This window comes from Rhinatrema bivittatum, chromosome 9 (assembly GCF_901001135.1).
Source record: "Rhinatrema bivittatum chromosome 9, aRhiBiv1.1, whole genome shotgun sequence".
Lineage (NCBI taxonomy): Eukaryota > Metazoa > Chordata > Amphibia > Gymnophiona > Rhinatrematidae > Rhinatrema > Rhinatrema bivittatum.
This window is the reverse complement of record NC_042623.1, coordinates 43949371-43962143: the sequence shown is the minus strand read 5'-3', so window position 1 is coordinate 43962143 and position 12773 is coordinate 43949371. Positions and strand designations below refer to the sequence as shown.

Here is a 12773-nt window from a genome sequence, read left to right as displayed (position 1 = left end):
AGTGTTTTGACTTTGTTTTTAATTAGCTCTGAAAAATATTTTGGGGATGCTGCTGAGGCAGCAAAACAAGAAAAAAGAGAAAACTGAAGAAAAGTGATAAAAATGAGGAGAAAGTAGCTGTCTGTGCTCTTAACTTGGACAAAAGAAAAAAAATAACCTGAGGAGGCTTCTGAGGGAACTCCCACATGTGCTCATAGCTCAAAACTCTACTAGCTTAGAGAGACACATCCATTCAATGCCGTATGGCTACTTTATCTTATCTATGAAAAACAGTTTACGGTAAGCAAACTTGTTTTAACTTACCACCTTCATTGGGAGGCCATTCATACATCCACTATGCTCTCTGAAAATGACTGTTACTAATGAGGCTATTCCTTTCCAGCTTATCGACGTAAAAAAGAAAAAACAAAAGTCATGAAAACATGGGATAAGCATGGTGGATAGAAGGTGGGAAAGGCAAAGTAAAGCAGGAGATCAAGTAAGGATTGTTGAAGGTAGAGAAAATGGACTAATTAGATAGGCTTTGCAATTTATCAGCAAAATTATTTTTTTTTTTTTATTAGGACTTCATTCAATCCAACACCCACACAGGGTAAATCAAATGTTGCCATTTTCAAGAAAAGAAAATCAGGAAAAACATTACTATTCTTGAAGGAGAAATACAATCCAAGAATCAATAGACCAGTCGTGATTGGATAAAAGGAAAGAAAAATTTCAAATGAAAAACCAGAGTAAAATCAATCTAGCCTATGTGCTCAATATCTATATGCAACTGTAAACTTAAAATGATTTTCAAAACCTAATGGAAGGCCTAACACCCTCAAATTTTGTAATCTTGATTTGAAACATTCTTGCTTTGCTTTTATAAATAACTTTACATTTTTACACAGTTGCCAAAATAGTAATAGTTCTGAATTTATTTTTCACCACTTTATCCAACCTAATACACTTCTCATCAGTTTTTAAATCCAAGTTCTGTACAAACCGATATTCTGGGTTCAGATATCTCATGGCTTAAGAGTCTGGTGGGAGATCAGATAGTGATCTTGCATACTGTCTGACATAAGGAATAACCACATTTGTCTTGTACCATAGATCAATGAGATTCAAGCACACTGATCAAACAACTTGGGTTTGAGAAGTAGTTGGTGTGCTTTCCAGAAAAAGCTTCTAAGCATTTGTGGGGAGGAAATGAAAATGCCTTGCAAATCTTATTCAGGGTCATTAACTGATGTTATCATCAACAACATAGCAAAGTTCTGACATGCTAAGTCAAAGACTTGCCTCCAAAGTGAATAATGACAGGGAACAACAAAGAGAAATGCAATATGTTGTTAACCAATTTGCAATGGCATGTTTTCTTACAAATATAGGAGAAGGAGCTGGTTCCCCATTGGCAAACAGCTGGACATACTGAGAACGATCTAAGATTTCTTGTGATCGATATGCTTCATCCACCAAGTCGGGGCGGTAACTTCTCTGAAATGCTCACCCGAAGAGAACAGAAGTGGATTTTCACATTGAACAGCCTGCATCCTGCAGGTTTAAATAATGAGATTGAATGGCAATATTTTTTGTAATTTTTTGTAATTTAATATTATTATTTTGTATAATTTGCTTTTTACAATTTGTGTTGTAATTTGTTTTATTTTTCGTTTAACAATTTTATTCCATCTCTGTTCTCTTGGGTTAATGTAGTGGCGTTCTATTTTGATTGGCAACAGCTATCAAGTTATCACGCGTTGTGATTGGTCAAGCTATTTCGTGTTCTGATTGGCGGTTCAAACCGCGCCAAAAAATTTTTCCTTTTAAACGCTGTGTTTAGTCGGGCCGCCCGCCCTCCTCGCTGTTTGAGCTGTTTGAATTCCACAGCCGTATTGAAGGTATGTGTCCCGGCACCAATAGATACACTTTGTACCCTTATTTTGGTCCTTACTTACACATTTATGTACTATTGTTCCCTTTCCCCTTTTAGCTTTCATTGCAATCCCAGATTGTCCCTCCCGACGCAGCCTACGGGCGAAACACGGGGTCCGTGTCGGGGGACCCTGAACGAGTAACATTGTGCATGTTTTTGAAAGTTGGAGTGGCGTTTTTGAACATTTAAATAAATTCCTTTGATGAAGATTGAAATTGGACCTTCATTTGTTCTTTGCACTCCTTTGTGGCTGATATGTTTTCTTACAAAACATCAGTTTTGTTGAGGTCAAAATAAATACAATACATTAGATGCACTTTCTAAAGACTTCAGTGTGCACCACATAAAAAACCTCAGCTTTTTTAATTTTAAAAAGGGTAGAATACAAGCATCACAGATAAGGAAAAAGGATGACTGAATGACTTCGGTAGAAGCCAATACCCCACCTTAGCCAGCAAATTGGGATGTGTGCAAAACAAATACATAGGAATAAACAGAGTAAAATGGATACATCAACTAGGGCCTGGAACTGACTATTTTTACAAACTGACATGATCTCTACTAATAATTAACCTCACAGGAGTCAAAAATGTAAAAGGGGCTTGAATTGTCTGGGCTAAAATCTTGTTTGTATCCCATGACATTGCAAAGTTCTTGATGAGAGGTTTTAAATGAACATAAAACTGCAAATAACAATTGAAATTCAATTCCCTATTAAAACAAAATGATAAAGCAGAACTGTTTACCTGAAACAGGTGTTCTTCAAGGACAGCAGGATTTCAGACCTCACACATGGGTGACATCATCTGATGGAGCCCACCACGGAACTTATCTCAAAGATTCTAGAACTTTCAGCATGCTTTACTGAGCATGTGCAGCTGTAGTCATCTCCCTGCCACCTAGGCAGAGCTCCTCAGTCCATGCTATAGTTGAAAGCAACTCCCAGGGGAGTTGGGATGGAATTCAGAGGACTGACATCATGCTGTCCTCTGAGAACACCTGTTACAGGTAAGCGACTCTGCTTTGTCAGAGGACAAGCAGGATGGCAGCCCTCGAAACATGGGTGATTCCCAAGCTATAGGCTGCCCGAAACAGGTCAAAGCAGGGAAATCCCACAGTGCTTAAGGCACCACCTTTCTCCCTTTTGTTTGTGCGACAGCCAACTATAATGGGCCCTATGAGGCAAAAAGGGTTGGGTTCTACATCTCAAAGAGACCCATAGCACAAACAGACAAAACCCTGATGCACAGCAGAGGCACCTAAGGCAAAGGGGGTGTGATGCAAATTCAGGGAAGAAGCACTTCACCTCACAAAAAGTAATGCAGTCAGTTTGACAGCTAATGCTGAAAACCAGTAGGCCTAGATCCTACTAGATACAGGAAAGAGCATAAATTACCAATCAAGAGAAACAGTTCTTGCACAAACACCACACAGTTTTCCATTCAGTGTCACAAGACAAATGAAAACCAATCCAGCGCTAGAGGACCCTCCAGAAATAAATCTGCAGTTCACTAGCATCCGAAGAGGAAGAACAAAATGTATTTGCATAATTGGGCCCAAAGATCAGCCAAGAGGAAAATGGGCATAAAATCCAAGCAAATGCTTGCAAGAAGAAAGGGCAAAAAGCAACAGGGTCTGCAGTAGACCCCATCTCCTATCAATTACAAGAAGAGATCTGACACTCCCAGGTCAGATGGCGTAGAACCAAAAGTGCCAAGGAATGGAAGGGCTACCCCTTCAATGGGACTGCCCCTCCGAGAGCCCAAGCATGGGTAGTGAGCTGCAACAGAAGCTCACCCAATCTCAGCACTTCCACTGACAGGAATATCCACCCACCTGGCAGGATAAGCCCAGGCGAAAGGGAAAGTACCTTGGCCCACCAAGCGATGCACGAAAAGCCAGAGGCAGTACTTGCTAGAATTTGGCCAAAACCAAGGACATAATGGTATACCTTTCCTTGAAGGTGTACAGTAAGATATTTCAATTCATGCCACAGCTTTTCCCCTTGACATTCTGACTGAAAGTCAGAAGCAGCAAAGAATACAAGGAGGCCGAACTCCAGGAAAAAGAAGCCTCTAGGCTATAAAAATCAACATTGGGCAACATCCCAACAATACTATCCCCTGCTGATCCCGGCAGGGAGTTGCCACAGAAGCAGACATTTCAGTAGACAGGAACAACAAACAGAGCGAATCGCCCAAGAAAGAAGTCCGGAACCTCTCTACTGAGACAAACACAGGGATGTTGCAAGAGCCAGCACCTGTAGAAACAGGACTTCTTCACCAACCTGGAAACCTAGAAGGTATCAAATCAGGTTAATTCTGATCAGAACAGATTGCTCACTAACTTGATATAGGTGTTAAAAACCTATTGTCATAACTCTGCCTTCCACCTAATAACATCATGTCACACAAAGTGGAACAGCATCTGCATGGGCAAGGACCGCTTTGTCCACCTATGAATACTCCCACTGACAGGGTTATACTTGAAAGAGGAAATAACCCTCATGTGACAGCAACAAAACTGCAGGACCTTGCAAGATCCTCCATCCCCTAATAACTAGCCATATCCATGGTTGCATGTGTCTCAAGGCACACCTGCCATCTGGGATGCAGATGGGATAGAACCCTCTTCCAAGAGGTAGAGCCCATATATACGAGAGACTGGCAAGAGCGGTTGCAAAGCAAAGATATGCGTATTGAGCCCAGCTGGTATCAGAAGAGGTACTCCCATGTAGGTGAAATCTGTATTTGTTTCTGGGGAGCAGATTCCCAAGGGAGGGAAACCTAACACTACAGAGAGTCCAAATCTGGCATATCTCCGCCAGGAAGTAGCCTTGTTGCTCAGCAGTACAACGGTGGCATGAGCACTCCTACCCAATGGGTTCTTGGATCCAGCAGGGAACAGAAAGCAGCTGCCCAGAAAGAATACCCACCCGCAGAATGGGGAGTGAGAACAACCCCTTCCTGGGGGTGGAAAAGCAAGGTGCTTGAGAGAGAACCCATAAGGGTTGCCTCTAGAAATCCAACAGTCATATCTCCCTTCCCTGAAGGAACTTGAAGCACATCATGAATCAGATATGGAAGGCCTAAAAGGCATGCCGCTCCCCTGTAGGGAGAAGAGTCTTGACACTTCTGCTCCAGTATCCACCCTAAATAAGAACATGAGATATGCCATGCTGGGTCAGACCAAGAGTCCATCATGCCCAGTATCCTGTTTCCAACAGTGGCCAATCTAAGTCACAATTACCTGGTAAGTACTCAAACATGAAATAATCTCAAGCTACTATTGCTTATTAATTTATAGCCATTTATGAATTTTTCCTCTAGGAACTTATCCAAACCCAGTTACACTAACTTCCATAACCACATACTCTGGCAATGAATTCCAGAGCTTAACTATGCGCTGAGTGAAAAATAAATTCTTTGATTTGTTTTAAATGAGCTACTTGCTAACTTCATGAAGTGCCCCCTAGTTCTATTATCTGAGAGAGTAAATAACCGATTTACATTTACTTGTTCAAGTCCTTTCATGATTTTGTAGGCCTCTATCATATCCTCCCCCACCCCGTCATCTCTTCTCCAAACTGAACAGCCCTTATAGGGCAGCCATTCTATTCCCCTTATCATTTTGGTCGCCCTTCTCTGCACTTTCTCCAGTGCAACTATATCTGTTTTGAGATGCGGTGACCAGAATTGCACACAGTAATCAAGATGCAGTCTCACCATGGAGCAATACAGAGACATTATGACATCCATAGTTTTATTTGCCATTCCCTTCTTAATAATTCCTAACATTTTGTTTGCTTTTTTTGATCGTCAGAGCACACTAAGCAGATGATTTCAATGTATTATCCACTATGACGCCTAGATCTCTTTCCTGGGTGGTAGCTCCTAAGATAGAAGCTAACATATTGTAACTACAGCAAGAGTTACTTTTCCCTTATGCATCACTTTGCACTTGTCCACGTTTGCCATTTGGATTCCTAGTCTTCCAGTCTCGCAAGGTCCTCCTGCAATTTATCACAATCAGCTTGAGATTTAACTACTCTGCATAATTTTATGTCATCTGCAAATTTGATCACCTCACTCATTGTAACCCTTTCCAGATCATTTATAAATATATTAAAAAGCTCCGATCCCTGGGGTGCTTCACTGTTCCCTTCAAGAAAATGTAGGATCTTTGTGAGGCAAGACTTCCCTTGGGTAAATCCATGCTGGGTGTGTCCCATTAAACCATGTTTATCTAAATCTTTTGTGATTGTATTCTTTATAATAGTCTATATGTGACTGTATTCTTTATAATGGTCTATAGTTTCCCAGATCACCTCTGGAGCCCTTTTTAAACATCAGGATTCCATTAGCCATCTTCCAATCCAGGTACAATGGAAGATTTTAATGATAGGTTACAAATTAATTGAAATAAGGTTGAAATTTAATTTTTTAGTTCTTTCAGAACCCTGGGATGTATACCATCCAGTCCAGGTGATTTACTACTCTTCAGTTTGTCAGTCTGGCCTACCACATCTTCCAGGTTGACAGTAATTTTGTTCAGTTCTTCTGAATTATCACCCTTGAAAACTGTCTTCGGAACAGGTATCTCCCCAAACATCTTCTTCAGTAAACTCCGAAGCAAGGAATTTGCTTAATCTTTCTGCGATGGCCTTATCTTCTATAAGTGCCCGTTTAACCCCTTGATCATCTAACAATCCAACCGACTCCTGGTTTTTGCCTGCCCTCTGACCAGTTGTTTAATACAGACACACAGACACACTAATATACCCCAGTAGTTTACTTCTCACCAAAACTTTTAAGTTCTAAAAATTTCCCCAAGCAGTACTTACTGATTCTTTTCAGCCACCAGCAAGATGATCCTCTCCTCTTAGAGGTCCCACTGGATTGTGGAGCGACTACGAGCACAAATCCTTACAGTGCACTGGTGACTGCGATGCATAACATGTTATGCTGGCCAAGACACACACACTAGAGGGCAACTAAACCGGTAGTACCCCTATGTCTAATCCCCATTCTGCAACTGCAGTGCCTTGCACTTTGTGCAGTGGGACTCAGGCATGCTGAACAGAAACACGAATGTACTCAACATCGCAGCACCTGTGGGCACAGCCCCATACCATAGCCTGGACTGGCCACAACCTGCTAGTACTGGCGACTTCGCCCTGCAAAAGAGCAGGCTGCTAAAGTGTTTGATGGCGCCTTTCCCATCAATCACACATAGCAACTCATGGTACCAGACATACGAGGGCGGCTACTTTACAAGAATGACCTGAATGGGATCCGTGGTAATGATCGTGACAATGCAGTCCATGATGCCCTGGCACGCCATGTATGCAGTTAGCATGCACAGTGCTTTGACTATATACAGAGTGCCCATAATGCCCCAACTGCATCAGTCTATATTTTATTATTTATTATTTATTATTATTTTATTATACCGAGTTTCATGATAGGAATCACATCAACCCGGTTTACAATTAACAATGTGAGTAAAGGCAGAGAGTAACATAGTAAAACATTTCCCAATTCAACGTCACATATAGAATGAAACTTAACAGATATAATAACAATATTTAGGATGTGAGAAAGTTACAAAAAACAAGGAAAAATAACTAGGATCTGAAAGGGGGAGGAAATTGAAGGAAGAATATTAACATTTTGGCCAACTATATCACTGGGTGATGCTTGATAGCGTCGCCCTCATGACACCCACAATGCCAGATGACGCATTCAGCATCTGATAGCCACAACAATCATGGGGTCAGTGGTGCTCACAGCATCAACAGCACTATGACATTGAGGAAGCCCATGGCACCAGACAGCGCCAATGGGGCCCCACAGCACAAATGACACCTGAAAGCATTGTTGGCACTCAAAGATGCTAATGTCGCTCAGTGGCATCGACGGCACCCAAGTGCTCACCAGCACTCGAAAACATTAATATAGAGCACTCAACAGCACCTGCAGTGCTTGATGGTATTGACAGTACCCAGGGTGGTCGATGGCACCCACAGTACTCAAAGGCATCAATGGCACATAGAGGCGTTGATGGCACCCACAGTGTATGATACTGCCCATGGCGCAACATGCACCATGACGCTCAGCAGCATCAATGGTGCCCCCGATGCCCATGTGGACATCCTCAATGGCACTTGTCAGTACCCATGGCTCTCAACGGCAACAAAAGTGCCACCGGCACATGACAACACTCTATGGTGCCCTTGGCACCCAATGACACCCATGGTGCAGCCGGAATGCTCGCTTCTGATGCTCGAGGGCACTCCTGGTGCTTGACGGCATGGAACACTTCTATGGTTTTGATGGCACTCTTGTTGCCCTATGACGACAATGGCATCCATGGAGCCTGACAGCGTCAAGGATGGGCACGGCCTTGAATGGCGCTTGATGGCATCCATGGTTCCTGACAACGCTGAGGAAGCCCCAAGTCACTCAATGGCGTTTGTGGAGCTTAACGGCGTTCATGGTGCTCGACAATGCTTACAGCACATAATGGCCCTTGACAGTGTCCAGGGCCAATGACTGCACTCACAACCCTCGATAGTGTTGAGGGTGGCCATGGCACCTGATGCATCCATGATATCGACACATCAGACCATGTTCTGGCATGGACGTGCCCAGGCAACTAATCTTAGGCATGGCACCGATTGTGCAGCAGCAACACTGATTGCCTAGGTACATGCTCACCCTGTCTCCCGAGGAGACTGCACTGCCAGAGCTGATAAGCAGAAGGGAAGGCTATGTCATCCAGGGCACCAGAGATGTAGATTAACTCAGGCCTGTGGAGGCTAATTCCTAGGAGTGTGGTGAGAACGAGCTCTCCTCCTCACAGGAATGATCCGATTCCTTCACTGCCTGAGCTTCCGTTGATACCCAGCAATTGGACAAAACATGGAACTCCTGCTTGGACAGGAACTCAAGGAGAGTTCCCAAGCCCAGAGGCCTAGATGCGCCACACCAGTCTGCATACTACCAGTCCCACCAGCCCCTGACAAAGGCACAAAAACAGGCAGATTAAGGAGAGGACACAGAAATAAGCTATAAATGCAGTATTATTTATTAAGAAAAGAAAACAGACTTTGCCAGGCTACAGAGTGCACTAGGCCTGCCATGCAGCCAGCAGAAAGGCTTGAATAGGAGAGAAAAATACCATAAGATAAAGGTATGAAAAAGAGAAATAGAAAGGCTCTGTTAGAAAAAAAACAGCTGCAACTCCAGCAGTAGCTGTGATAGAGAAAGCAAAGCTGAATACCACAACCACACAGCTCAGTGGAAAAAGAAAGACTTGAGGTGATCTGCCTGGGGAGCAGAGAGATGACTATAGCTACAGATGCTCAGTAGAGGATGCTGAAAGCTCTAGAATCACTGAAATCAAAGTTCTATGGTGAGCTCCTTTGGATGATGTCAACCATGTGTGAGGACTGCCAACCTGCTTGTCGTCTGAGAAGCATCAATTTCTCTTAAGTGGATTTTAAAGAAGTTGGTTTTCATACAAGTTTCTGACAGATGTGGAATGTAATTGATCAGGTTGTGCAGGATAAGAAAAAAAGTCTTTAAAACAAAACAAACTTCAAAATCATCAAAAAGGTGCAGCAATTGGACCACACTAAAACCCAAGGTGGCCTGCACTCTGCATTTCAACTTCAGCTTCCAGGCCAGTGGAAGGCAAGATGTAGGCAATGGTAAAAGGTACTGGATCTGGTCTGCTGTGGTAGCAGCAGGAGAACATTCAGCTGCTGCCTCCAGTTCAGCTACTTGAAATCAGAAATGCAAGTGACAGTACATCAGAATGGAGAGGATGGGGCATGCCAGTGCAAGGCCACTGCTGATTATCTGCATTATGTATTGCCAGTGTTAACATTGCAGAGCCACAGGGAGCAAAGATAGGGAAGAGAGGCTGCAGTATGGCCATGAGGAGTTTTTGGCCACTGTGAAGGAAGGAGCAAGGCATTGCTGGTACCAAGCTATGGGTTCTGCACACCTGGAAACCCTAACCCTGCCTCCCCATTCCCAACATAGTACCTCCCTCAAACATTTCTCAACAACTCAGAGTGTTCTCCCCATCCCTGCTTAGCAAACCCTGAGGGAGGGACCCCCAATCCCCATGGCCCTCTTGGTAATTTGAAATGTCTTATGTGGCCCATTTCTCAAAATGTTTAGGGACTCCTGCTAGGAGAGGCTGCCCAATTTCACAACTTGACAGCTTCCCAACACAGGATGTAGCCTGTCTTTCCCTCTTGTTTATAAAGGACATGCCTACCAAATTATCTGAATAATATTTAAAATCAGCCACCAAGTTTATGAAGGTCATTGGGGAGTTCAAGACAACAGTTATCTCAAGGAGGTAGATGTGAACATTTTTTCCTAAAGCTACCAGGAGCCATAGATGTGGAACTCCTGTAGGCAAGCTCCTCAGTTGGACGCATTCAGGGTCAGTACATTTTGACGTTTCTAATTGGATAAAGCAGCCTGGGCCATTGCTCATGACTTGGACACAACCTTAGAGAGTCTCAGCAGCTGGATACCAATGAGACTCTAGGCACACTATAGGACAGGTATGTCCAATTCTGGTTCTCAAGAGCCACAGGTAGGTCTGGTTTTCAGGATATTCACAATGAATATATATGCTACATATCTGTACACAAAGGAGGTAGGACATGCAGATCTTTCTTATGAATATTCATTGTGGATATCCTAAAATCCAGGCCTGTTTGTGGCTCTTAAGGACCGGAACTGGCCGCCATGCCATAGAAGTAACTCATACAGTTGCTGCTATTTAAACCTAACGCCACATGGAAAATGCGGAAGCCTACAAACTCCTAAAGTATCTCCCCTGCTGAAGCCATATCATCTTTGAGTTTTTCCTCAAGTCATGTCTAATAGAATGCTAATAAACAGCAACTGGCATGATGAGTGAAAATAGGACTTGATTGATCTGACAAAACTCATTATAAACCTGGTGGCTCAGATTGGGGGGGAAAAAACAGGGGGAGAGGGGGAGAAGGATAGGAGAAGCAAAGCCTACAGAGATGTGTGAGGACTGCTTGAAGCACCCATCTGAGTTGTTATACTGATACATGCCTATCAATCTCTTATCTGGCCTGCTCCAGTCTGAAAAACAGGAACTTATTCGGAGCCAGTGAAAAGGTTATTTTCAAGACAGATTCCACAAAGCCAGAATGTGCACCCTAAGAGTTCAAACTGACTGAAGATCAATTTGAAGACTGGGCAATCCTCTATGCACAGCTGCTGTAGAGTGTGAGCCTTTGGTGCTGTGTGCCAATGAGGAGTGCTGAGATGCTGAAGCTTTCACTCAAAATTCTTCCATGTCAATCAATGACTTAAGCATTTTAAAGGGCCAGAATACCTTAAGCGGTTCAAAGGGGAAAAATACTCTCTCCATGCTCTAGCTGAAGCAACTGAGAATTGCCTAGACAGAATCCAAACTTCAGTAGCAGTATACACAGATCCAAGGGTATTTTTCCCAGGCTTTGAGGGCAATTTGATGCTGGATTGGTAAGGTGAGCCCAAAGCCTCTCCTGTGATCGATCACAAGATATCTAAAGTATATCAACACCTCTTTAAGCTACTGCTGGTCTACCTCATAGATATCTATAAATGGAAAATCAAATAAAAATGATAGCCTTTCTAAAGAAATTTGCTCAGCAAAAAGAAAGAAAAAAAAAAGGAGGGGTGGGCACAGTGTTAAACAGTGAAGCAGAGTGTTTGAAGTAATCAACAAGGTATAGTTGACATGACAATGACAAAAGAAACAAACATTTCAAAGAGTTGAAATGTCCAAGCAGGCACAGCAGCTAAATAAATAAATAAATACATACATACATACATACAAGTTGAGAAAGATTATGAATGAAAAAATCTTGACAGAGCAAATCAACAAAAGAAAAAGCAGAGGTCCAGCAAGACACTAAAAAATAAAACAGTGACAAATTTGGTGTCACATAGGTCCCTTCCTGCACACAGTTGGAAGCTTTTCAGGAAAGCTTACCAGATATGCCTTGGGCAATGCATGTAATACAGATTGCATGATCAAAGTGAAAGACTTCCATTTAGGTTGCTGGTCTTCAGACAATCTCCATGACAATTAAAAAAAAAAAATAAAGTCCAACATTAACAGAAACATAATACTTACAGCATAAGGCAAACCAATATAACTGTGTGAATGATGAGAACTGCTGGTATATAAATGATGTGGGTAACTGTTTGATTTTTCAACAACCACTGGGCTAGCTTCTACAGATTCTGGTCTGAAAAGCAAAAAAGCATTCCAATAAGAACAAGGAAAAACAAATAATTTCATCAACATTTTAAGTTTATTTGCTCCAAAATAGTGTCCCCAGTTACGAAACAAAGTTAGATGTACAATTTGAATAAAAACACCTACCTTTTACACTCACTTGAAGAAAAATTATACTAAACTATATATGTGACTTTAGAAGGTGATTACAACTGTACATTTAATTTTTTCTCCTTTTTTTAAACTATTTTAATAATAAACTTTTCTAATGTCCCTGTGAGTCAAGATTTTTGATAACTCACGAGATCGCTGACATAATTAGCCCTTGAGAATTCTGCTAAATGCAAGCAGCCTTAATTGGTTTAGTAGGCAGGAAAAGGTAGCTGCTAGAAACTGTCACAGACAGGACTGCCTGAAGAGAGGGAGTCACCCATTTGCAGGGGAAGGGAATGGGAAGAGGAGGCAGTGGTGGAAGAAAGGAGGAAGCAGGAAGCAAAACAAAAGCAAAAAATAAAGAAAAGAGAACAAATGATAAACACAAACTTGTCATGGGAGCTGTGTACAC

General features: G+C 42.4%; 1 protein-coding gene across 1 annotated transcript in view; it reads right to left on the bottom strand.

Moving 5' to 3' along the window:
* Nucleotides 1–12773, bottom strand: part of KMT2E (lysine methyltransferase 2E) — a 607980-nt gene that overhangs the window by 509879 nt on the left and 85328 nt on the right. The window contains 1 exon segment of the mRNA XM_029615154.1: nucleotides 12104–12218. Within this exon segment, the coding sequence (XP_029471014.1) occupies nucleotides 12104–12218 (115 nt within the window).